Source organism: Aquarana catesbeiana, linkage group LG03 (assembly GCF_042186555.1).
Source record: "Aquarana catesbeiana isolate 2022-GZ linkage group LG03, ASM4218655v1, whole genome shotgun sequence".
Lineage (NCBI taxonomy): Eukaryota > Metazoa > Chordata > Amphibia > Anura > Ranidae > Aquarana > Aquarana catesbeiana.
The window spans coordinates 599,414,521-599,442,026 of record NC_133326.1 but is presented as its reverse complement, the minus strand read 5'-3'; the positions used below and the strand labels follow the sequence as shown (position 1 = coordinate 599,442,026).

At 42.0% G+C, this 27,506-nt stretch overlaps 1 protein-coding gene across 2 annotated transcripts in view; it reads left to right on the top strand.

Annotated features, from left to right (window-relative positions):
* KANSL3 (KAT8 regulatory NSL complex subunit 3) overlaps positions 1-27,506 on the top strand; it is a 168,677-nt gene that overhangs the window by 110,065 nt on the left and 31,106 nt on the right. For both annotated transcript variants that reach the window (XM_073622066.1, XM_073622067.1), the window contains exons 17-18: positions 988-1,069; positions 8,400-8,548. In XM_073622066.1, coding sequence (XP_073478167.1) covers positions 988-1,069; positions 8,400-8,548 — 231 coding nt within the window. The remainder of the gene's footprint in view (positions 1-987; positions 1,070-8,399; positions 8,549-27,506) is intronic.

Below are 27,506 nucleotides of genomic sequence, written 5' to 3'. Positions count from 1 at the left end.
TTCCATCCCTCTGTATTTATGATAAAAAAAATTTTGGCTGCTCACTGTGCTGGAAAATCATTGGGCCTCATGCACTCAGGATGTTTTGCACTCCTCCTGGAAACACTTATTCCTGGCAGCAGCGTTTTGTCAGAAAAAACACGAGATGCTTGTAAACCTGTGTAACGAGTTTAGGCATGTTTATAGGTGTCAAGCCCTTGGGCATTAAATTCATTGGCCAAAATAATAATGTATTCTGGCTATTAAAATGAATTATCAATCAGGCGCTAAATGCGCCTAGCGTTAACGCGCATTTAGATGCGTTTACACTAGTCAAGCATTTTTTCTGCCAAAACACTGCTGCTCCTAGACACATGGACAGTGAGGTTTTTGAGGCCTTAGTGACACATCAAACACAGGTATTCTTCCTTTAACATGCTTAACCACTTCCGGACCGCCCACTGCAGCAGGGCGGCCCGGCTGCTCAAAACGACGTACCTGTACGTCGTTTCGTGCATGAGATACTTTAGGCAGATCCCTGTTCTGACAGGGGACAGCATGGAGATCTGCTGTTCCTAATGATCGGGAACAGCGATCTCTGTGTTGTCCCAGTGAGCTTATCCCCCACACAGAACACACTCAGGGGACACAGTTAACCCCTTGATCGCCCCCTAGTGTTAGTCTATTCCTCGCCAGTCTCATTTACACATTGGTCAGTGCATTTTTTTTTAGCACTGATGACTGTATTGGTGTCACTGGTATACAAAAAGTGTCGATTAGGGTCAAATTTGTCAGCCGCAATGTCGCAGTCCCGCTAGAAAATCGCAGATCGCCGTCATTACCAGTAAAAACAATTAAAAAATAAATAAAAGTCCATTAATCTAGCTTTTTTTTATATTGGAAATAAGATCTTGTCAAATGTAAGTTAAACTAATGCTAATATTTAAAGATGTAAATGTACGTCATAACATCATCATGTAAGATGTAATTGTTTTCTTTTCTATGCAGCCTCAAAGTCTTCATCTTCACCAGTGATTGGCCAGTCTACAGTGGGTACAAAAGAGATCTCCAGTCTGCTTACTTCATCTAAGTAGGTTTTGTGCATCTACCTTGTCATTAGTGTCAGCTCAAATGTTGCCAGTCATTATAATTCGTAAAGGATGTTTTTAGACAGAATAGTAATTCAACTGCTATTCTCAATGTCAGTCATAAAGGTTTTTTTAATGTGATGAAACCTTTGCAGCTGTTGCTCTGGGCATTTTAATTTTGTGTATCTCTGGGTCATCACTGAATTTGTGAAATATTGAATATTATTCTTCCACCTTAACACCAAAAAATAAAAAAATTCCCAACACCCTCCCCACCCCTCTGGTCTTAACTGTGTTTATCTGCTGTGCCAATAACCTTCCACCTCCCTTGTGTACCGATGTACCTATCCATACGCTTTCAAACTCTGTACACAGCTGGCTGTGTAGCAGCATAATGGCGGAAATGGCTATTGCTGTCTCTTCTTGCTTAAAGCAGACCTACAAGTGAAAGTACCACTCGTGCTCGTTTGCATAAGATTTTTAAGCATTTATTGTAAATGCTTAATTTAAAAAATTTTTGTACATTATTTATTTAATTCATGAATTGTTGCACATATTTATTTTATAATTTGTTGCACATGTTTTTTTACACATCTGTTTGGCTAATCCTAACAGGATGAAATGGTTTATATTTAGTGATAGAATTGTTGGAGCTAGCACTGGTACATATTCCCATTTATTATATTATCAATGGACTGTTGTCAGTAGGGTTCAAACCCACAGCTGTGTTGCACCAAATACAAAAGGATCTTCCCTGGTAGAGATGGAAAGAGTGTAGAGTAACCTAACTGGTATCACCAGTTATACCCAGCTTCATCAGGGGCACTCCCCAAATATTGGGGGAGTTTAGAGCATTTACCTATGCTTTTGACTGCCTGTTCTGTACATACCTCTGCTGAGGAAAAGGACTCATAATTTGTCGCCCACGTCCCTGGGCCCAGATGGACAATATCAGGACCTTGCTACAGAAGATCGGGGAGATCCTGTAAGTTTACTGATTAGCATTACAACCTAGTATCTGGTACTGATGCTGGTAGGTTGTTCTACAGGTCCAGGACAATGATCCCCGGGGGGGGTTGTGGTTGTATCCCCGAAGGCCTTTATTTCTTGCAGCCTTAACCTGGTGAGAGCAGCCTTGTGAGAAATTCCCCATGTGGTTGTCTCCATTGCCAGTGTACCTTTCCTGCAGGCCCATAGGGTGCTTTGCTGCTGCTGGAAGGGTAGGCGTGTCGGCTGCCTGTGTTTGGTGTTTGTTAACTTATTCTGCTGCATGCCTCAGTCTTCACTGCTATTGTGATATCAGTGGAGAAGGGAGTTGGTTCTGGCTGCACAGCATGCACATATGACATCACTGCCGCATGTGCAGCCACATTTTGGGGTCCCCAGCATCTGATACATGAGGAAGCATTCCTGTAGCAGTGGACGTATTTCCGGTTTGGGATGAGGCTTGTATATCTCAGAAAACCTTGGCAGAATGCAGGCAGCAATGTCGGGGGACAAACGGATGGGCTCTCAAATCCTTTCTTTGCATAGGGAATGCCCCCTGCATAATTTGCCCTCCCTACAGGGTCAGATTAGTTTGGAGTCCCTGCTCTTATCTGGTCTTTCCCCTGATTCAGAGACTTGTTCCTTCAATTTCTTCCTGTCTGGGGGCCAACTTGGGATTGAACAAACAGCTCTCAGGGGTTCTCACTGGGTTGGAATGCCTAGATGTAGATGTGGTCACTTTTTCTCCTTCCCTTTTGTGAGAGGATGAGGTGTTGGAGGGATTATCCTTTGGACTCAGATGTGGAAGAAAGGGAAACAAATTGGGAGTCCTCTTTTGAAGACGAACATGGGTCCTGGCGCGTCTCAGACACAGAGGACCACGGTTGTGTTTTTTTTTTGTGCGGATGCAGTCAGAACTAACGCTTACCCATATATATTCCAATCTGACTATGCAATCAATTCTAGATTAACCAAAACTATGTAACACGAGGACCCTCCCTAACTATCCAACTAAATTGTAACCAATTGGCTAGAATTGTGCACTACATTGTTGGTAGAGTAAATGAACAGATTTTAATGTGTGGTAAAAGCCACCATCCACATTACAATCTGCCCATACAATTTTTGTACAGTCAACTTGAGATTTACCAAAGCTATGCAATATGACTACCTACCATGAATTTTCTGAACAATTCATATCCAGTGAACTTTTAGCCATCAATTCGGGCAAGCCCTTGCACTACAAAGTGATCACCTGGAGGTGTTCAAAGCTTTTATCGGAGGTGGAGGACTCTGTGGGTCTTGTGACTTTCTGGCTCAATGGAAAGCTGGATAAGGGATCCTCAGATGTTTGCTGTGGCTATCCTTGTGACACCCTAAGATTAGTTTTCTGCTGTGGTGGGGCCTGATATTCCATCCTGCTTTACAAATGCTGGCTTTGACAGCATGACTATTGAGTCCTATGTTCTAAGAATCTGGTGTTTCTGGGAAAGGGCAGGGCAAGAAAGCTGACCTCCAGTAAGGTGTGCCATCACACTTCGATTACTTATTTTGGCTGGTGTGAGACTCATAAGTTTCATCCCTGACATTGTGTCACAGGGCTCTTCTCCTGTCTGGTCTGGAGTTGTCTCTGGCCTTGAGTACTATCAAGGGCCAGATTTCAGTCTTGACTATTTTGTTTCAGAGGCTTATTGTGTCTCTCAACCTGGTAGAGGTCTTTATACAAGGGGTCATGCAGATTGTTCTGACTGTCAGGTCTCGGTTGTCCCTGCTGGATCACAATTTGGTTTTGTCTGTTTTACAGCATGTTCCATTTGAACATTGAGGATATTTCTTTTGTGCTTCTTTACAAGGTGGCCATTACTTTGGCTGGAAAAGGTCTCGAAGCTTGCTGCACTCTCTTGTAAAGAACATCTTGTTTTCCACTGAGATAAGGTAGTGTTGAGGCCTCAACCATAATTTTTGCCTAAGGTGGGGTCTTCTTCTTTTCACCAGAACCAGGTCACTGTGTTACTTTCTTTTTGTCTGAACCCCAGACACCCTGAAGAGAAATTTCTTCACTCCTTGGACGTGGCCCTACATTATGCAGGCTTACCTAAACTCTGTGGCTTCGTTTCGGCAGTCTGGTTGTGTTTGGCTTTGTAGGGGCAGGCTGTTTCCCAATCTACTATTTCTCATTGGATTTAGTAACTCATTTCTCAGGTCTATGTAATTTAGAACAAGGTTCCACATTCTCCAGTCAAGTTCCATTCTACCGGGAGTGTCAGTGCTTCCTGGGCAATTCAGCATCAAGCTTCAGCTGTTAAAGTTTGTAATGCTGCTACCTAAGGTACTAAGTTTTACATTTACTAAGTTTTTATTAGTAGACCTTTTCACCTCTGTGGACATCGTTTTTGGGCAGAAGGTGCAGCAGACAGCTCTGTGTTTTTCTCTCTTCTGTTGTTCTTGGATTTGTTGCGGTGTTGCCCACCCTCCTTGTTCAATGCTTTGGGACATTCCAAGTAGTCTGACAGTCAGAAACCAGGTGTCCTTTGATGTATGATTTAAAAAAAAGTTAGAATTTTTGGTTTACCTGTAAAAAAAAAAAAAAAAATTTCTTGGAGTACATCACAGGGAGATCCCTCCCCTCTTGCATGGTTCCTCATTGGTTGCTACAAAACAGAGGCTGCGCTGGGGGTATTATGCTTGGGCAGGTAAACCTGCTTTTTTTTTTTTTTTTGGCCAGTGTTCATCCACCTATAGCAGCATAGCCCAAGTAGTCATGAATAAGAAGAAACCCTGTGTCCCATGATGTACTTCAAGAAAAGCATTTTGCAAGTAAACTGAAAGTAATACTTTTATCGATATCAGCACAGCAATTATTGATTGCTCTGTGCTCCCACTGTCTATAATGACTAGTCAGAGGGTTTAACCCTTGCTGCTATGCAGTACAGGTTGTGAGTACCCCTTATGGAATATACTTCACAAAACATAGTGGATCATCACAAGGAAATAGGTCAGCAGCCTTGCCTGCTCACACTCAACTAATGGCTCAATGGGGTAGGAGGTCAGTAACATTACCCCAAAAGTAGAAATTCTGCTAGTCCTGACTGCTTTCCCAATATGCTAACATCTTCACCAGGCTTAAGGTTACCATTTTAATCCTTGAAGAGAGTTGGACAACTCTGGGCAGCCGCACTCCAATGAAAAAAAGGTTTCTTATGCCTTTTATTGTAAGAACAGGATCACACTGTACAAATCACAGCAAAGCAATACAGGCTAACGCGTTTCACACTACCAAGAGTGCTTACTCATGAGTGTGAAACGCGTTAGCCTGTATTGCTTTGCTGTGGTTTGTACAGTGTGATCCTGTTTTTACAATAAAAGGCATAAGAAACCTTTTTTCATTGTAGTGCGGCTGTCCAGAGTTGTCCAACTATCTTCACCTGTTATATGCATTTGCCAGCACCTGGGGCTCTTCATTCCTAGAAGAGAGACTTTCATCTCGGTGAACCTGCCTGGAGTGGTGGTATCCCTTCTCTTTATCTGGATTTCTGGACTTATACCATTTTAATCCTTATTGATGCAGTACTCACTTACTTTGCCTTAAAGCAGCTTGCACTGACATGGCCAAAGGTTATCAGCCTAGGTTCACTAATGATGCCTCAGCCCCAACAAAACCTTTTCTGTACACTTGCTCTTACAGCATGTGTTGTGTGATGACTGGCCTCATCCTAAAAAACTTTTTCTTCTAAAGTGTTTTGTTCAGCAGTACCATATTGAGAAGTTCCTCAAGAAACGGGCAGTCCCAGTCGTGGACCCTGCCATTTCCTACCATAAAACCTTAACGGTACCTGTTAATGTCCCTGCGGAGCACCTTGCGAGAAAACCCATCCATGGGCATTGTCCCTCTAACTCCTTGGACACATGCATCAAGGAGGTCTGGGGAGGGAGAGAATACCCTTTTACTGCAGAAACCGAGGGTCGAAGCTTTTGTGGGTAAATCCTTCGATTTTGAAAGCGAAAAAGAGTTTTTCTTTCTTTCCTGAAATGCAGTTCTGCTGCAAAACCTGGACCTTCAAAGTCTGGGAACAAGCCCTCCTCTCAGAGGGGGAAAGCGGACTTATTATCAAAGTGGACAACAGCCTGTTGGCCCTCAATACCATCTGGTCCAAGGGCATCTCAGACGTTTGGGTCCAGATCATGTCCATGGACTACAAACTTGCCAGTGACCAATCACATTTAAAGGCAGATGCATAGTCCATAAGACTCTGATCCGGTGTCCTGTAATATACTTCAAGAAAAATGTTTTATAGGAGAGTCAAAATTTCTAATTTATTTATTTTTTTGTCTAAAAACTCTTAATGGGACTATTTGTAGTTAAAATTTAAAACAAAAACCTTGTTCATAATCCGTTTTTAGAGGTGAGCACTGGAAAGAGTACATAACTGAGCAAGGTATTTGTATTAGGTAGAGGAGTGACCCTTGTAGAATCTGAGAAGTATACCTATATCTTCTTAATATGATCAGTTTTTTATGGCTTATACATTTTCCGATGAAAGTGAGTGACAGAGATAAATAGAAATATTATAGCCATTAAAGCAAAAAGCACATAAAGGAGAGTGCAAAATCCTTGAAACTCTGTGGGAGCTTCTTATGTGCATAAAAGCACTAAAGTGTACATCGTTAGTTGTAGTTCGATACTGGAGAACAAGTTAAAAACCTGAGTCTGGTCGAAGAGCCTAGAGATGATTTTTTTAGGGTACTACAGAACAATACATACATGTTCTACAGTGTGACAGTCCAACAGCACAGTGTAGATACAGTGTACTCTAATGAGAAAAACATTAAAGTAAACCTGTGACCCGGGATATGGACATTCAAGTATTTACATATTCTCAAATGAGCTTTAAAACAAGCTTCCACTGACCTTTTTTTTTTAGCTGCATGCACTGTAGAGCAATTCTTCCTGAAAGTTCACAGCATAAGTTGTTATTCTTTGAGCAGCTCAGCTGTCTCTGTCCTCACCCCCTTCCCCAAAGCTTCTGCTGTATGTTCACATAAGAGATGTGAAAATTGGAAAGCTGCTGAGTCACTGCTAATGGGGTGAGGTGAGCTAGTAAGAGAGAATCACTTGAAGGACTTCAGTGTTTCTGCTGGGTTTTTTGTTGTTGTTTTTTTTAGGATTTGTGGCTCCACAATACCTGCAGCTATTATATAGGTCAGTGAGTATTTGTATTGTTTGTTGCTTTCATCCTACATCAGATTATTTTCCTTTGGTAATTGTATTTCTGCTTTCTGTACAAGAACTGGTTGCTCTTCAATCTATGCATCCCATTCATAATTGTGGTCTATGCTACTACAAATTGCACCTTGTCTGTTAATCCTTCATGCTACAGTTGACAGCCAGTCTGGTCTAGGTCTCTCTAAAGCAAATTACCCTACTCTGCTCCAGTAAAATACAAAAAGGAGCCAGTTTAGATGCCAGCCTGTCTTCTTCCTATGTTGAGAGACGGTTCACACAACCAACACTTTAAAATGCTGTGATACTACAATGGCTGTACTGACACTGAGATGCCCCGAGTTTCTGGCCAAGTTAGTGATTCAAGCCAGTATAGCACTTCAAAATTTCCATCACTGACACACATTCATGACCTGGATCCATTTTAAGTCGCCAAGACAGTTTTCTCATGTCCTAAGGTAAATTATAGGCGTTTTCCATACTTTGAGTGATTAAAGCTGTTTACATCCTAAAATACCTTTAGTATGTGTGGGAATGACAATACTATTCTCCAAATGTAAATTTATGTTTTATAGGCTATTTTAGATTTCCTTCACCGATAAATCATCCAAACTTATTTCACAAGTTTAATCATAAAGTTTAGAATTATGGTCATCTGTAAATAACTCATTCAACTTGTTTAATTTTTAGAGTCAAATATGTTTTTATTGTTTTTAACAGAATATGATAAAACGATACAAATATCTTTCAGATGTCCTTATCATGGGGTAAAACAATACAAGTCTCACTTTTCTGTCATCAGTGGAAACTTATCCATGATATGCACTGTTACACCGCCGTCTTCTAAAAGAGATGGTGACACATTATACCTGGAGTCGTGAGAGTCCAACTTGTTTAATTTTTAAAGTATTCTCTGCTTCTAGCTATCTTGTAACAAACATGCAGCAAAACAAGTGTCTTGAGGTCTGTGTCTGTGCCTATTTGCTGCTTCTGGATCATGCCCGCAGATGTTGTTTAAGCTTTTTTTTTTTTAGTAAAGGTTCTTTGTTTTTCCTAGCTGTTCTGTTAGACCCTTTGAACAAGTCTATTTTTTATTTAATAAAATGTTACAATTATGTTCACAGACTAGCTTCTGAAAATGCCTCATCGAGCTCAGCTGTTTCAGGTCTGATCCCCAGCGCATCAACCCCTAGTGCTTTCCACTCCATCCAGAGCCGGCTGGTATCCAGCATTTCCCCTGGTGTGCAGAACCAACAGTCTAGTACACTGTCAGGTAAAACTGGGTTGACTCCTAATAATTTATCTGTAGTATCAAGTAGCAAATATAAAGGGGATTTTACCTGTTTTAAATGAGGTGCAAAATTTAAATCAATTTAACTCATAGTCGATTGTAAACAAAATTTGCATCCAAAATAGCTACAGTACATTATCCTTTTGTTTGCTTTACTCGCTACATGTTTTTCTGCCCTATTAAAGATGGCGTTATCTATAGCAAAAAACATTTTCAATTTGTTACACTGCCTTTTTTGTCTATCATCTGCTCTCCAGCCCTCCATGTACTTAGAGTATCTGGGTCTGATTCTAGATAAGTCTCAGGCAAAAGGTATTTTTTCCGAAAACAACTTCTCTCTCAAAGATCTCGTTCTTGACAACTGAATTCCCATGGTGAGATGCCCCATGGGAGCCCTAACGGTAGCCTCCTTCGAGGCAGTACCCTTTACACCAGTTCCATTTAAAGAGCTCTCCAACAAAACATTCTATCAGCATGGAAAAAGCAGGCTCTTTCCTTGAATCTACCCGTGCTTCTATCCTCCTAAACAATAAATTCCTTATCCAGGTGTATTATCCTTTTAACTCTGATGGGAGTGGGAAAATCCTTCCGCCCCTACATTAGGAAGTATCTTATCACAGACGCAAGTCTGTCAGGCTGGGGAAGAGTTTTCCAATCCTTGACAGTTCAAAGTACATGGCAAAGCGAGGAGACTAAATTCCCCATTAACATCTTGGTGCTCAGAGCTGTCAACCTGTCTCTTCAGCACAGGACTCCCTTCTAAAAGGACATCCATTTTAGGTTCAATCAGACAATGTCACCACAGTGGTATATATCAACTATCAAGGGGGCATGGATAGAAACTCGGTGCCTAGTGATTTCATGCAATCCACATTCCAGGAGCGGACAGTTGCCAGGCAGATTATCTCAGCCGCCACCACTTGGACCTGGAGAATGGTCTCTTCAGCTTTTTACTGTTCTCTTCATTTTAGCTTTAGAACCTCTAGAAATCACGATCCGTTTAAACCTCTCTATCAAAGGCCTAGAAATTGCAAATATCTGTCATAAAATATAAATTTTTACAGATGATATACTTCTCCTTATTTCTTTTCCAAACGTCACCTTGCCCAATCTTTTTCGATTACTCCATTAATTTGCTCCTATTTCCAAACTCACAGTTAAAAAAAAAAAAAAAAAAAAAAAATCAAATGCCCTAAATATCTCCATTAATCCTCATTGCCAAGCTCTTATTCAGAAAAATGTAAACTTCTCATGGCTCTCTACATTACCCTACACTAGTTATTCATATTTCTTCTACATTTGATTCTTTATATGCTGCAAAGTACCCGTCCCTCATTAAGAAAGCATCTCAGCTATTGTCCACTTGGAATAAGTGCTGTTAAAATGTCATACCTACTTAAACTATTATACTCCTTTTGGGTACTACCCATTTTAATTCTGGCTAATAATGTACTCAGAATTGAACAAGGAAAGATACTTAAATTCATCTGGGGCCCTCAAAAACCATGTATTCTAGCTTCTGTACTTAAAAAAAAAAAATTTTTTAAAATGGGTGGCCTTGGAAACCATGACACCTCCAAATATTATCTAGCTAGTAAAAATTGCGCCTCCATGCTACCTCGGAACTCCCAGTCTGGATGTAACTGGCTATTATTCAATGCTCCCCAGTCCCAATATATAATTTTAATCTGGATCACTCCTTCTTGCCGAGAAGATGATCCCACTTTACACCACTCTCTTTCTTGCTGGGCCTGTATTAAGTTTCTCTGCCGTTCATTGATGGACACAGCCTCTTCTAATCTCGACCGTAGGGTTATATTGCCACCTACAGGAGTAGGACACTAGGCAGAAAAAATAAAATCAGTACCACCTATGGGCAGTCCTGGCTGATATAAACACCCACTCTGCATAGGCACTTCAGCTCATCCACACAGCTGCTTATTGGGCACAAGTAGGACATTTAAATAGTTCCAAGTGTCATACATGTCCCAGTTTCCTGGCGCCAGACTTTTTGTTGTTTTACTCCAGTTTTTTCTGCCTAGTGTCATATACCATTAAGGGTCAGGTTCCTCCCTGTCCTGTAGCAACACTCTACTCGGGCACTTAGTGCTTCCTGGACCTTCCATCATCAGGCGTCTGTGTCTCAAATATGCAAGGCGGCTTACCTGGTCATCTGTGCAAACCTTTACAAAATTTTACAAGGTGGATGTCCTGGCGTCTTTGGGCACTTGTTTTGGTCGCAAAGTTTTGCAGACGGCTGTTTGAAGTTTCTGTTTCCTCTGGTGTGTCTATTCTAGGTGGACTCTTGTGTTCCTGCTTAGCTCCTGTTGACCTGGTTTTGTATTTCCATATTTTGGCCTTTGTTTTTTTTCCTCCCACCCCTCACTTGTTGGGCACTACTTTGGTACGTCCCTATGGTCGAGATTAGAAGGCACTGTGTCCATCAATGAATGAAAGAGAAAAAAGGATTTTGTTTATTTTTTGTTACCGTAAAATCCTTTTCTCTGAGTTCATTGAGGGACACAGCACCCACCCCTCTGTTCTTTTTCTTTAACACTGCTTGTAACTGACTGGTGTGCCTATGCAGAGAAGGATTTTATATCAGCTAGGACTGCTTATAGGCGGTGGCAAGTTTATTTTTTCTGCATAGTGTCCTTCTCCTGTAGGTGGCAATATAACCCTATGGTCGAGGTTAGAAGATGCCAATGAACTCAGAGAAAGGGTTTTACGGTGAGTAACAAAAAAATCCAGTTTTTCTAGTCACCTAAACCCCCCCAATGCTTTTAACAATTCTGAGAGTTTAACTTAGTGGCATGACAAAACCTTTTGTTGTTAAATGGAGTCAAATCTTATTCCTATCTTTTGGAACATTGGCATCTTCCTTCTTCAGAATTGTCTCGATTACTTCAGATAACTGTATTCATACAAAATCGCCTTTCTGGCTTTTCCAACCTTTTTGACACCTTTCGATAAATTGTGCAAAATGAACCCCTGCTCCCCTGGCCTTATATCTCTCGTATATGCTGCTCAAGTTTCTTACACTAATAAACCTACTTAAGTCCTTGATTGGGAACATGACCTAGGAGAATCTCTAGACATTACAGAATGGCATAAAATTTGGTTAGAAATAGGTAGCTGTTTCAGTAATGCTTTGGCACAAGAAAATGCACATAAAATTTCTAGTTCGCTGGTATATGACCTCTGAGACTGTCACATTTTCTCCATATCACCCCCCTGTTCTTTAGCGGATGCAACGCCAATGTTACCTTACTCCATATTTGGTGGGAATGCCCAATAGTCCAAAATTTATGGATACAAATTTATAATCTGAGTTGTAAAATTCTTCACAAACATTTAGATATTAATTAATGGGAGGCGTTGCTTCATAAGCCAATTTTGAGCTTTAGAAAACCAGAAAGAAGATTGATTTCTTTCTGCTCAACAAACTATTGCTAAGGCTTGGGGCAAACCATCCCTGAACTTTAGAGAGGTAAAACAAAAATTATGGGAACCCTTGTCCATTCTTCTTGATAACCATTCTCACTTTGAATATATGGTCTCTGTTGTTAGATTATACAACCAAACTTGATATTGATATTTCTTTGCTTTCTCTCTAATCTTTCTCCACACTACTTCCTTCTACTCTTTCTCTTATCCTCCTATTAATTATTTTTTTTAATGAAATTACCTCACTTAGATTTCTCAATTGAACATTTTTATCTTCCTCGCACTTCTGGTCTCTGTTTTCTCTTCTAAATTGTTATATTCTGAATTTGAATCATGCATGTATCATTTAATTAATAATTTAATTATATACAATAAGTTTGCATGTAACTTTATTTCTATTATACTTTTCTCTTTAAAGGGTAACTCCACTTTCGTAGGAAAAAAAATTGCAAATAAATAAAATAGCATATACAATTGCGACTTAAGTCATATTGTAATCAAATGTTTTTAAAAATTACCTTTCCTTTTCAATTTGCAGCTCTAATTTTCTGTAAAATGCAATGCAATATGGTTACCTGGAGGTGTTCTGTACACAGAGGTGTCCGTTTATGAAACTGTGAACAGCAGTGATCCCGAGGATCGCCGCTGATCTCAGCTCATAAACAGTTTATGAAACAGATGATCAGGGGAGAACATGTTCACTGAGAATCTGTCATTGTCTGACACAGAAACAGCCAGTTTATGAAGCTGCGATCTCAGCACTTCACTAGCGATCTGTGTCAGAATTCACACTCGAGCTGGTGAATCGGGGAGTGAAGAGAGAATCCAGGGGGAACAGAGGAGGAGGGAGGAAGATTATTAACTTCCTACTACCTCAATCAGACCCCCAAGACAGTAACCATGCCCCACTGCCATATTTATGTGTATGTGTATATGTATAATCATAATTATGTAGGGGGCTATTTATTTTATTAACATGAGGTGGGCCGTCTTTCCATGTACTGAGCAGTGATATTTAATAACTGCTTAATAAACAGACACCTCAGTGTTTCGGTGAATTTCTGTACTGCAATCTCGTTATGTCTCACAAAATTACAGTATCAGGGGGCGTTCTCCGCTGTTTTAAGCGTTTGTAGATTGCTTTACTTCACAAAAGGTGAAGCGATCTACACCACTTCAAAAACTGGCACACTGAATGTCAGAGAATAGAGCAGTGGATAGTTTCCTCTGCTTCATAAACGGACACCAGAATGTGTACAGAACGCCCCCCAGAAACATAATGTCCTGCTTGTGTGATTGGCTACAAGAAAAAGAACCATTGCTCCAGGTGTATAAAGATAAGGCTGATTGGAGTATCTTGCAGAGTGCTAGCCCCGGCCTGCCTCCGTGGGAATTTTGGAAAGAAGACAGAAATGGCCGCACATCCAGAACTTCCGATTGCCTTTTATTTTGTTTCACAAAGATAACACCAAAGACACCAAACTGTGGTCACGTAGACACATTGCACACATACATCTTGTGCTTAATCATGATTAAGCACAAGATGTATGTGTGAAACGCGTCTATGTGACCGCAGTTTGGTGTCTTTGGTGTTATCTTTGTGAAACAAAATAAAAGGCAATCGGAAGTTCTGGATGTTCAGCCATTTCTTTCTTTCTTTTGTGTGATTGGGTCACTGATTTCCCCGGAAGTCTACACTAAGATACAAATCAGATTTTTGGCATCCCCAGGAACAAAAATATCAATTTTTAATGGGATACTCCCAATAAAAAATCACGTCTAAAGGAATGCAGACCCTGCAATTTTCCTGTTTAGAGCCCTGCAGATGCAGCAGCTGATTGATAATTATGAAACCACTCCCATTAGATTCACTTACCACATGTACACAGACAAACACAGTGATTTCTTCAGAATAACAAAAGGTAGGAATCTGCAACAAAGTTTGTTAAAATCCTTGTTATGTGTTTAGGGGAATGTTTTTTTTTTTTTTCTCAACAAAAGTGGAGTTGCTCTTAAAAAAACCTCAATAAAAAATATTGTACAGCAAAAATGGGGTATTTATAATGTGGATATCCTAGCCTTCAGACACAACAGCAAGATACACCTATGTTTGTATTGCGAATTAGGGATCCTCTAGCTCTGGCCTCGGATGCTCTAATTATGCCTTGGCTCCAGTTTAGGCTAGTTTATGCCTTACTGAGTATTTTACCTCACCTGCTCCACATAATAGAGCAAGGAAGGATGACTGTGATTCTTTTGGTAACAAACTGGCCCGCACAAGCCTGTTGCACAGACATACTCAAACTTCTTGCAGAAGACCCCTGGCCTCTTTCCAACAGACCGAATCTACGATCTTAAAGCTTTCTATTCCATCCTGCTTCACAGTTTCTGGCTTTAACTGCATCGCTGTTGAAACCCAGTTCCTAAAGTATATCAGGGGTATAGCTACCTGGAAATCTTACTTTGCCTGGTGTCAGTGCAGTCAAGTTAGTCCCAAAGTTTACTCTTTATCCCACTTCCTGGCCTTCCTACAAACTTGACTTGAGCAGAATCTAGCTCTCAACACACTAAAATGGCCTTCTCCATCAGTTTCCAAAGGCCCATAGCTTCACATTTCCTCATATAAACATATTATATTCAAGATGTTTCTTGTATTAAGCCCCCCTTGCAGAACCCTATGCACCCCTGGGAGCACAGTTTGAACCCATCAAGGATATTTCTTTGGAGTCTCTTACCAATAAAGTAGCCTTTCTAGTGACCATCACATCTGTTAATCTCAGAGCTAGCAGCTTTTTCCTGGAAAAAGTCCTTTGCCAAATTTCCCAACGACAAGGTCATATTACGCTCCAGACCATCCTTCCTTGCAAATGTGGTTTCAGCATTCCATCTCAGTGGGAACATTGTTCTGCCCCTTGAACTCTGTGCAGAGTGTACCTAGCCTTCCATTAGACAAGCAGATTCCATTTGTCTTCTAATCTGGTCCTTGCAAGGGCCACCCACCTCAAAATCCACAATTGCTAGGTGGATTAGGATTTTTTTTTTAAAGGGTAAATTTTATTCAGATTTCAAATAAAGAGAGTTACAACATCCATAACATTTCTTACAAAAAATGACCACTATGAAAGAAAAAAAAAAAAACTTTCACATAGAGGTTATAAAGTATTAGATTTTACATGCCAGTCCATACACTACTAGCATCCTGGTTATACAGCTATATGTGACAAAATCTTGTGTACTTCCATTCGGTCACGCATGGAAGTGTAAACAAAGAACATAGGAAAAAGAACAAATAAACTGAACCTTAAACTTGTATGATAATAATGCACACCACCTTTCTGATATCAAGCTAATAAACCCAACTCTATATCCATATATAGTCAGCTCCATTTCGTACATTTACATAATCAAATTATGCCTCTACCATTACATCAACTACACCTTTATGTCCCCGGATACCTATGTAATCCAACTGCCCAATATTTTGGGGCAACCCCTGGAAGTATATATTAATTTATACATTGGCAATGCCCTGTAGGTGGATTAGGAATTTAATTGCTCAAGCTTATGCTTAAAAACAAATGCCCCCTCCTATGCTCCAAGCCTCTGTCTTCCAACTCCGTAAGGCTGAGACCTTCTGTTAATACCCTTTCAAAGTTTTACTGGGTGAATGTCTCATCTTCTGCTGATTCAGCTTCCGCCTGCGAGGTTCTTACAGCGACACTATAAACCTGGAGTGTTTACCCCTGTTGTTTTAGGGCTTTTTGGCACAGTTCTGTTGCCTACTTGTTGCCCACGCTTGTTTTCATTGTTTTGGAACCTCCCGTGGTATATGAACAAGTTGCCTATGTCCTGCACTGTACGAATAAGATGAGAGGAATTTTGACTTGGCTATAAATTCCATATCTTGGAGTACAGTACAGGACACACTCCCTAAACTCTCCCTGTTTACTCTGCATTGCTTGCAACAAAACTGAGGACTTATGCCCCGTACACACGGTCGGACTTTGTTCGGACATTCCGACAACAAAATCCTAGGATTTTTTCCGACGGATGTTGGCTCAAACTTGTCTTGCACACACACGTTCACACAAAGTTGACGGAAAATCCGATCGTTCTGAACGCGGTGACGTAAAACAAGTACGTCGGGACTATAAATGGAGCAGTGGCCAATAGCTTTCATCTCTTTATTTATTCTGAGCATGCATGGCACTTTGTCCGTTGGATTTGTGTACACACGATCGGAATTTCCTGCTCTCAAACTTTGTGTGTCGGAAAATCCGATGGAAAATGTCCGATGGAGCCCACACACGGTCAGAATTCCCACAACACGCTCCGATCGGACATTTCCCATCGGAAAATCCGACCGTGTGTACGGGGCATTAGAGTGGGGCGCATGTCCTTTAAAAGCTTGTCAGTGTCCAGTCACTTGAAGGTACAAACCTATAGCCCATGATGTATGAATATGTTGCTGTGAAATACAGGCAGATACTTATTAATTATGCTATACCATCAGGGAGGCGTGAGATTGGCCCCAAATTTATTCTGCAGCAGAACAGTGACCCCAAACAGACAATGTCACTAAAACTGTCTTCAGTGTAAAGAAGAACAAAGTCTTGGAAGTGATGATTTGGCCCCCACAGAGCCCTGATCACAACATCGTGTCTGCCTGGGATTACATGAAGAGATAGAAGGAATTGAGGCAGCCTACATCTCATAGCGGAAAGGCTCTGAAGCCCCCTGCTCAGTGGCTTCAACTTCCTCAAAATGCAGAGCACCTCTGGCACAAAGTCTTCCCTCAAGCCTTCTTCCCGGTGAAGAGGTGCCCTCACTCCAAGGAGTGGGGAAATGTCTGTCACAATCGCCTATCTCTCGGATTACAGACATCCCAGACTTGAAGGTTCGATCAGTGGTTTAATGGAGTACAAAATAGAGTTCCATACTCCACCCTCTCACCAGTTTTCTTCTTTCAATTAACCAAAATCTGCCCACGGACAGTCAGATTTGTACCCCTGAACCATATCTTGTCCCAGGGAGTAGTTGTTCCAGTGCCTCTAATGATCAAGTTCAAAGTATTCTATTCAAACCTGTTCATGGTACGAAAAACCCAACGGGGGGTATACATCCTATCCTGGACTTAAACCTCCAAAAACAAATACCTTCAAATTCAATCACTTCTAGCTTGTAACACTGCCTTTTAGCATATACTCTGCTCCCAGAGTATTCACAAAGATACTTGCACCACTACCTGCTCTTGCTCTTCTAAGAACTCCTGGCCTCCAGGTCACAGGCTATCTAGACCAGGGGTAGGCAACCTCAGCCCTCCAGCTTTGGTGAAACTACAAGTCCCATGAGACATTGCAAGACCCTGACAATCACAGGTATGAATCCTAGAGGCAGAGGCATGATGGGATTTGTAGTTTCAAAAACAGCTGGAGTGCCGAGGTTGCCTACCCCTGATCTAGAGCTTCTCTTAAAGAGCTCATCCTCTTTCCAGCTATCTGCAAACGTACACAAGACAATTCAGATGCTTCAGGCTTTTGGTTGGATGATCAGCTCTCCAACCTTTTTGTTTGCCTGAAATATTGGACCTAATTCTACACAGCCCAATCAAAAGTGTTTCTCTGTCAGAACTCATTCTTGGGATCTAAGATCAAAGAGGCACCCCTGTGTTAGATCTATGAGAGTTCTGTGCTTCATGGCAGCCTCATTCAAGGCTGTTCAATTTGCCCAATTTCATTAGAGACCCAACAGAACATCTTGTATAAATACAGCGCTCACAGAGACCCATAATAGGTGACAAAAACATATAGTCCATATAAAAAATAAATAAATAAATGCTTCACAACTAATGTGCGAAATCGCAGGGAATGCGCTCACAGACGCATAGTAGGTGACAAAAACATATAGTCCATATAAAAAAGGTGTTTCATAACTAAATACAGTCCATATAAAACTAAAAAGGTGCTTCGCAACTAATTTATGAAATCACAGGGAATGCTACACATCTGGTGTGCAAAAAGTGCAGAGAAAAAGGTTGCAGAAAAATATTTTCAGGCGTTCCAAGGCACCCCCACATGTGTCCCCACTCACCAAATCACAATGACACCCAGCTTTTCAGTCTGGGAGTCAATAAGGCTTAGAACGATATCCAGAGAACGACACAGGATGGCAGGTTCACTGATGAGATGATAAACGATCCTTCAACGTAAATGCTCAGCCATACAAAACAGGTACCCAAAAAGGAAGAAAAAAGGGGGGACCAATAGTGACGTATGCTTAGAAAGCAAATTTATTGTGCTAAAAAAGTATACTTACAAAAGTAAGTTAAAAACAGGCATTGAAATTGTAAGAAGATGCAGCAAACACCATTGAGGATGTTCCTACGAGACTGGAAGTGATGTCAGTGCCGGAAGTGAGTCACGTCAATGCATTTCGCCCTCCCACAGGGCGTCATCAAAGTGGGGTTTTTCTCCCTTGTTCTGTTGAGGTTTTTGAGTTTGTTTGCTTTGTTGTTGTTGGCTTGGAATTTCACATAATATTTTATCCCTCAGAACTTTCATCACTTTTGTTCCACATCTATGGACTCAATATCAAAAATCAAATCACCCCCCCCCCCCCACTGCTATACACATGTGTGATAAATAAAATCCTACATCTATTTCATTCATTTATATTCTCAAAGTGATTTCATTTTTATATACGTGAAAGAAAAAAAAACAGAAAAAGGAAAGGAGGAGAGAGGAGGCAGGGAAAACGGAACTCCTAATTACCACCAATATAATTCACATAAACCTGAGTTTGTCTAAATTCCAACCAGCTCTTCCAGGTATTGGCATATTTTATTTCTGAATCATTTTGCATATGTATTACTTCCTCCATGCACCTAATTTTATCTATCTCCCTAAACCAATCCTTTATCGTCGAGATATTTTTTGACTTCCAATGTTTCGGAATTAATGCCTTTGTTGCATTCAGCGTGAATGGTAAAATTGTTTCTCTGTATTTCTTCCTTCGTATCGCCATTACATGAAACAGGCACTGCTAAGGATCGAAATTCTTTTTTTTTTTTTTTTTTTTTTTTTTTTTTCAAGCCACTTGAGTTAACTTAATTCAGAGACAGCTTTCAGATTAATACTCATATATGTCTCTAACCCAGTTACATCATTGTGGCCTTTCAGACTTTTTTTTTTTTTTTGGTTTTTGTATTCCATGCTTAAATGGTTATAATATTACCAAAATATAACACATAAAACACATAACTGATACATCTAGCCCAGCTGGCCACAATCCTCTTATTATTATTGTGCATGACTATAAAATATTACTTTTCTATCTAATATGCCCTCTCCCCCCACCCCCCAGTGGCCCACCATTGTTGAGCCCACATAGTTCCAAGGCACACCCAAAAATCTAGCTGCAGTTCTGTACATTATTCTCTCTTGGCTTCAAAACTCTAAGCTGCACCCAACTCAACATCTCTCCCTTATTAGGAAGGCGAATGCTCTCGGCGCTGAAGTAGCACTGATAGAGGATATGGCATTGCTTGGACCCACAGGTTCCATAATCTCACAAACTTATTGTAGTTGCCTAATCTAGTATAGAATGTCCTTTCATTCCACACTGTAGAGTTGACAGTTCCAACCCAAGCTTCTGGGGTCGGAGGTGTTCTTGATTGCCAAGACTGTGCTATTAGTTTTCTAGCTTGAAACAGACATCTTGCTACCGCTACAGCTGTACTCCGGTCGCTCAACCCAATATTAACATGTCCCAGCACACAGGTCTAAGGGTCAAGCTCTAAGTTGGTTCTAAATGTGGTGTTTTTTTTCTTTAAAATCTCGGACCAATACTTAACTAGTTTTGGGCACCTCCAGACCATGTGGATTAAATCGCCTGTTCCTCTACATCTAGGGCAATCATCGTTGGTTCTACGACCAAACATAAACAGCTTTTTTGGTGTATGATAAGTTCTGTGCAGCAGCATCAGGTGGGAAGCTTTTTGTGATGGAGAGACTGACACCTCTGATCCAAGCTCCAGAATCCTTTTCCACTGCTCGTCCATTATCTCCCCCACATCAGCCGCCCATCTGTCCCTACCCCCAGGAAGGCCTACCTGTGTGTTTATTCTCTTTGTTAGTTGGTTATATGTCTCTGTAATTAAGCCCTTGGTGGTCTCTGATTTAATTATTGTTTGTAATAGTGGGATCCTACACCATGTGGGGGGCTGTCTACTAAACTGTTTGCTCAGGGCATGCCTAATCTGTAGGTAACTATAAAAAACTTGACTTGGTATCCCATACTCGTGCCTCAAATCCTCGAAAGATTTCAGGGTAGCCCCCTTGTATAATTGTACCAGCCGATTTATCCCACTACTTTCCCACATCTTTTTCCTATCAACAGATAGTAATTCATGCAAGTGCTTATTGTTCCAAATTGGCTAAAATTCTGAAGTTCCTTTATACCCCTTCTGTTTGCCAAACCCTAGTGATCAATTTAAGCGTCGGAATCTCTCCTTGCAATGAATCTGCCTCCAGTGCTTCCACTAATGAACTATGTAGGTTCCCCTGTAGGATAATTTTGACACTCTTACTTCCCCCTCCCTCTGTAGCGCATCCACCTAGTTGTTGTAACTGGGCTGCCAGGAAATAGCTAAACGGATGGGGGACCCACAGTCCCCCCTCCGTGGCGGGGCACTGCAATTTTTGTAGTCCAATCCTGGCCTGCCCTTTTTTCCAAATTAACTCCCTAAAGAGGGATTGGATTTTTTGAAACCACTTCTCCCCAATCCAAACTGGGGAGTTGTGGAGCAAATATAGCAGCTGCGGCATCCATACCATTTTGATCAAATTGGCTCGACCCGCCACAGACAAAGGAAGTCTACTCCAGATATCGCATTTTTTTTCTTAAATTTTGATGAGAGGGACCAAGTTGTCCTCAATAAACGCACCAGGGTCCTTGGACAGCACAACACCGAGATACTTAATCTTCCCCGTTACTTTCAGTTGGGGCAGACACATCGAGATAGGATTGGCCAATGAGTCGACCGGCAGGAGCGACGATTTCTCCCAGTTGATAGCTAATCCCGAGAACTTACCAAAGTCCTCAACCAGATGCATCACTTTCTCCAATGAGGAGGTCGTGTCCCCCCAGGAAAAATAGAACGTCATCCGCGAAGAGCGATATTCTCTCTTCCACCCCCTTTCTATGAAATCCCTGCAATTCGGATGATGATCTCACCGCTCCTGCCAATGGCTCCATGGCCAGAACAAACAGCAGAGGAGACAGGGGGCAACCTTGTCTTGTCCCTCTTTCGAGGGGGAAACTTTCCGAGTATTCGTTATTTATCCTGAGCCTTGCCCTTGGATGGTTATATAGGATTTTAATCCAGCTAATAAATACGGGGCCAAATCCAAACCTCTCTAGCACCCTCCATAAATATTCCCACTCCAGAGTATCAAAGGCCTTGGCAGTATCCAAAGACAGTATGGCTCTAGATCCTGCATTTTCTGTTGGTACCTGAAGATTCAGATATGCCCTTCTAATATTAGTACTGGTAGACCGACCGGGGATAAACCCTGATTGGTCCAGGTGCACAAATTTTGCGATACATTTTTTCAATCTGGATGCCAATACCCTTGCGACAATCTTGGCATCTGAACACAGCAGTGATATCGGTCTATACGAAGAGACTTCCAGTTGGTCTTTCCCCTCCTTTGGTATCACTACTATATCAGCCTCCGACATTGATGGAGGTAGCCTTCCATCCTTGGTCGTCTGTTCCAGCACTTTTAGGAGCTCCGGGTAGCAGGACCTCCCCATACTTCCTATAGATCTCCAATGGCAGCCCATCAGGGCCCGGAGATTTCTGGCCTGTCAACTCTGCGACTGCCTTTTGTAGCTCTTCCAAGGCCAGAGGGGACTCCATCTCACTTCTATCCCTCTCCGTGAGTATGGGCAGGTCTATCTTTTCTAAGAACCCGTCCATATCGCGCCGGTCCAAACCCCGACGCGACCTGTACAGGTCTCTATAGAATGTCTCTAGGACCTCAGTGGGGTTAGATGTAACCTTTCCAGCCGGTGTCTTAATTGAGGAGATGGCCGATGGGGACAGATTGGACTTAGTTAAAAGCGCAAGCATTCGGCCTACTTTTTCCCCTTTACCAAAGTAATTTTGTTTCTGGAAAAGTCTTTTGTTCTCTACTCTTCTGTTAATTACTTCTTTATACTCTTGTTGTTTATTAAGCCAAATTTCCTGTTTTTCAGGGGTTGGGTCCACCACATATTGTGCTTCTGATTCCATGGCTTCCCTACTAGCCCTCGCCTCCCATTCCCTTGACGTTTTCTTTATTATAGCAACCTGCTGATGTAGTAGTCCCCTGAGGTATGCTTTTAGGGTATCCCACACTACCCCTGCTGGTGCTGTACCTGAGTTAAATGTTACAAACTCTTTTAGTTTAGAGACTACATCTGCTGGGCTGCTTATCAAATCCAACCATAGTGGTTTTATTGTCCACCTTTTCTGGCTAGATCTAATATTTAAATTTAGGGTCAAAGGTGAGTGGTCCGATATTTCCCTCGGCTTATACTCTATATTTCCTATTAGTCGCAGGGCTTCACTGTTACCCACTTCCATATCTATACGCGAAAGCGTAGAATATGACCCTGAGTAACAGGAGTACTGCTGAGTGTTTGGATTGTGAGATCTCCACAGGTCGCACCATCCGATCTCTTCAAGAAGTTGGCCTAGGCGCCCCTCTGATACCCTTTCCACCCAGATCACGGGTGGAAACCGATCCATGTTTTTATCTAGAACTGCATTAAAGTCCCCCACCACTATTATCGGAGTATCTACCTCACTATCCACAAACTCTAACAGATCCAACATGATCTCTGTTTTAAACGGAGGGGGGATGTAAACATTTGCTATCACCAAAGGTTTATTTTCCACAACGCAGCTCAAGAAAACATAATGTCCCAGCATGTCTATCCTGGCTGTCCTGCAGGAAAATGAGATACCTCTCCTCACCAGTATGCTCACACCTCTTAAATAAGAGGTATGAACTGAGTGATACTGTTCTTGAAATTTATAACTCCGAACATATAGTTTAGTTTCATTAGTAAGATGAGTTTCCTGCAGGCAAGCCAGTTCGACACCATAGGCCTCCATCACCAAAAACACTGCTGCCTTTTTAACAGGGTCACCCATGCCCCTAATGTTCCAAGAACCTATTTTTAGCGTTTTAAAAGGCATCTAAGGAAGATAAATAAAAGAAAAAATAAGAGTAATAAAGAGAACAACACCCTAAAAAGAAGGGGCAATTCGTTTGTACGTTTGTGTATGCAAATCTTGCCATCATCTCTGTGGTTGTGTCAAACGAGAAAGTGAAAGGGGGGGAGGGCAAGGGGCCCCCACATCCAGGGACCACTCCCCCGTCTCCCCTTATATTATTTAACTGCAAATATAAACCACATGTGCAAATATGTTTTATTTTTGTAAACCCCCTCTTCCTAAATACATGTGCCTTACGTTCACCCCGTTGTCTGACCCTATATCTCACTGTAAACCCCCCTCCCCCCCAACTTCTACCTGACCCATTCCCCTACTCCCCGCCCTTTTTCGTGACCCCCCCTCCTGCCTAACTAGGCTAACCCTAGGGGCTGCTGTGCTTGTGACCTTTTTCCTCCCTCCCAACCATTCAAGAAAAAACTCCCCACTCATATACTGAACAAGTACTTTGTGATGCACTTCCAAACTCCTCCCCCCTCCCACTACCCAATTCCAAAACACCAAAACAATACTTGAAACATATATAACTCGTGAAACCACATCCTTCATCCGTGCTTCCATCTGACACACACCCCCCCCCCCCCTTCCCCCCTCCCCCGTGCCATCCACTATATGCTGTAGAAAGGAAAAAAAAAAAAAAAATTTAACTAGCCTTATGCAACCCCTAGCTCTGCAGGTTCATTTTGTTATCTTCAAGCCATTTTGTTGCCCCTGCCGTTGTATCAAAAAAATGGGTAGCCCCTAGGGCAGTAATACGTAAACGTGCCGGATACAACAGGGCATATTCTATTTTATAGTTCCGTAGATTACGCTTAATGTCCCTGAATTCGGCCCTTCGTTTCTGCAGGTCTGGAGAGTAGTCGGGGAAAAATAAAATTTTACACCCGTTGTGGAGGATATCCCCCATTTCTCTGGCCCTGCGCATCAATATTACCTTATCTCTATAGTTAAAAAGTTTCATAATTATTGGTCTGGGATACCCCCCTGATGGTGGGGCCCTAGTTGGCACACTGTGGGCTCTTTCAATAGCAAAAAGGTGAGAAAAGGTTTCCGTCCCGAATATTCCCCTAAGCCACTTCTCCAAGAACTCCTCCGGGTGGGGACCCTCGCTCCGCTCGGCCCACCACCCTCACGTTGTTCCTGCGAGACCTATTTTCCATTTCCTCCATTTTGGCTTTATGCAGACCAATCTGCGTTTTCATTACTTTGAGCTCTTGCTTTAATGGGGTTAAATCATCCTCAACCTGACTCAACCTCTCCTCCAATGTGGTTGTTCTAGCAATAGTCCTTTGCAGTTCTTGGCTTACTGGGATTAGCTCTTCCTTTAACCCCTTCAGCTGGTCGCACAGGTCACTTAGGGAGGCCTTACAGGAATTAACAGCGCATAGAACATCTTTCAATGTAGGCTCCGCTGTTACTGATGCATTTTGCTCGGCGACATTGTTAGTTGTCATTCCTGAGGGCTCACCCGCAGAGCTTTTACTGCTCGCAGTTTTTGTAATGTGCGTTGCTATCGATCCTTTTCCTAGGCTCTTCCTATCCCCAGGGCCCTCCACATAAGATTTCTCCTGCTGTTGCTGGGTGCTTTTAGATGGTGATGAGGTAGAGGGGTGCGCAAATTTTTCCAATTTGGCCGCTGCTGCTACCTGGTTCCCCTTTTCTTCTGATGTACGAGTCGTTTGGGAGCTAGTGTTCTCCTGCAACTCCTCCCCCTTTTTTCTAGTCATGACTTATTATATAGTCCGGGGGAACAATTGCTGCCACTGGGGCTATCACCCGGCCTGATATAATAAGTATTTCAGCGTTATTAGGTTATTGTATTGTTACCATAAATCAATCATCTGTTTTATTTGTACATCCCACCATCAGCCACCAGCCAGCAGGATATCTCTCTCCCTCACAGGGACAAGCCACTATGTAATGATAAGTCAGGCTGCCTAAACCTCAGCCCCTCCACATCATAGGCAGCAATTCAGCCCTTAGAGGGAGAGGGAAAACAGTCCGCTTCTTCAATGGCCAAAATAATTGGTACCTTAATGCTGCCAGATTACCTGGGCAGCGCAGTGATGCTCCCAATGATCGCCTCCTCTGCTGTCGGCGAGCGCCGTCCCCGCCGCCTCCTCCCGCTGGCGTCAGAGCCGTTGCCCCGGCAACCCTCACAAACACGGCGGTTGTCCCGCGCTCCTCCTCACCGCTCCAAGTAAGGGGCCGCTAGCACCGTCCTTCTCTGGTCCTCGTCCTCTCCCACTGTCCAGACGACAGCGTCGATGTTCCGGCGGCACACACCGGTACAGGCAGGGTCAGAGGGAGCCAGGCGGCCGAACAAGCACCAGACTTTGCGGGGAGGGAGAACTCATCCAGCTGGGCTTAACCAACCAGGCTAGTACAGATGATCACGGAGGCATCGGGCTGGGGGAAGATCTCTAACACCTCCTCTCACTCCGACATCCGGTCCGAGCAAGGATCGAAATTCAATCCCACTAATCTTCTTTATCCACTCTACTACTTCCCTCCAAAATGGTTAAATTAGGGGACATTGCCACCATATATGTTCGTGAGTTCCCTCCCACAATCCCTCCAGCAAAGAGGAGATAGATCGGGATTTATTTTATGCAGCTTTAATGGGACATAATACCACTTCTTCATTAATAATTTAGAATTAGTTTCTTTCATCCTTGTGTCCATTGAAGACGAATAAACATAATCAGACTTTACTTCTCATTATTTCAGGCAGTGAACGATTAAGTTCTAATTTCCAACTTTGAAAAATACACAAGGAGTCCACATCTGAGGAGGTCATCAGCAACCTATATACGTTGGAGATCCCTTGTCCATTTTTTCCCCCTTGGTCAACCAATCTTTCCCATGAATCCAACCCCCTTTCTGATCAAAGAGGCTTTGGGAGAGAGCCTACAAAATGTTGACGTTGTCTGTATCTCCATACATCCCAAGGCGTTGTGCCATATTTTTCTCGTAGTTCCGATTATGAACAGAAGATATTTCCTTTCAGAACATCTTTTAATCTTAGATGGTCAAAAGAGGTCCATTTTAAATATAATTTATTATACTTACCTGGGGGGAAATAGTTATTGCCTGTGAGAGGCATCGCGGGGGCTATTGTATTGCCAAGATCTACTTTTAGAAAGCTTGTCCCACATTCTGAAAGTCTCTACAGTAATTGGAGCCATATCTCTTCGAGAGACCTCCTATATTGGCTTGGTATCAATAAAATCTGATTCAGAGCTGAATTGCTCAGCTCTGACTCAAGTGACACCCATTTTTTATACGGAGAGCCATGGACCCAGTCCAAAATTCTCCATATTACTGCCGCCTCATGATATTTTTCCAAATCTGGAAGAGATAGTCCCCCCTCTCCTTTGGTCTTCTCAAAATTTTATAGGCAATACGATTCCCTCTGTTATTCCATATACATTTTTGTAGTATCAATCTAAGAGTTTTAAAGTAAGCCACCGGAATATTTATCGGAAGGCACTGGAAGACATACAAAACTTTTGAGAGAATCATCATTTTAATCACGCTTATCCTCCCAAACCATGACAATCTGTGGACAGGGTAACCTTTCAAATCTTGTTTAATTTTATTCAATAAGGGCAGGTAGTTGTCATGGTATAAATTCATTGTTAATGTAGACAGAAACACTCCCAGATATTTCAATCCTTTCTTCTTTCACTTAAAGGGGTATAGGATTCTAAGATCCCTACCTTCATCTGAGGGAACAGAGATATCTAGTATCTCAGTTTTCTCCATATTTATCTTAAGGTTTGAAATTCCCCCATAGTTATTTAGTCCTTTCAAAACTTCCGGCAGTGTTTTTGTAGAATACGTTAGATATAACATAACATCATCTGCAAACGCAGATATCTTATGTTCCTGTCCTGCAACTTCTATACCCGTAATTTTATGATTCGCTCTTAGAGAGGCTAGGAGGGGTTCCAGGGAAAACACATAAGAGTAAGGGCAAGAGTGGACATCCCTGTCGTGTACCATTAAATAACTGAAAATTCTCAGATAGAGTTCCATTGACTTGAATTTTAGCCGTAGGATTCAAGTACAGGGCCTCTATCCACCTCAACATTCGCGGGTCCATACCGAATCTATGTAATGTCCGTAACATAAAATCCCAGTCTTGTCTATCAAAGGCCTTTTCGGCGTCTTCTTCCCCTTTTTTGCAGCATGCATCAGTAAAGT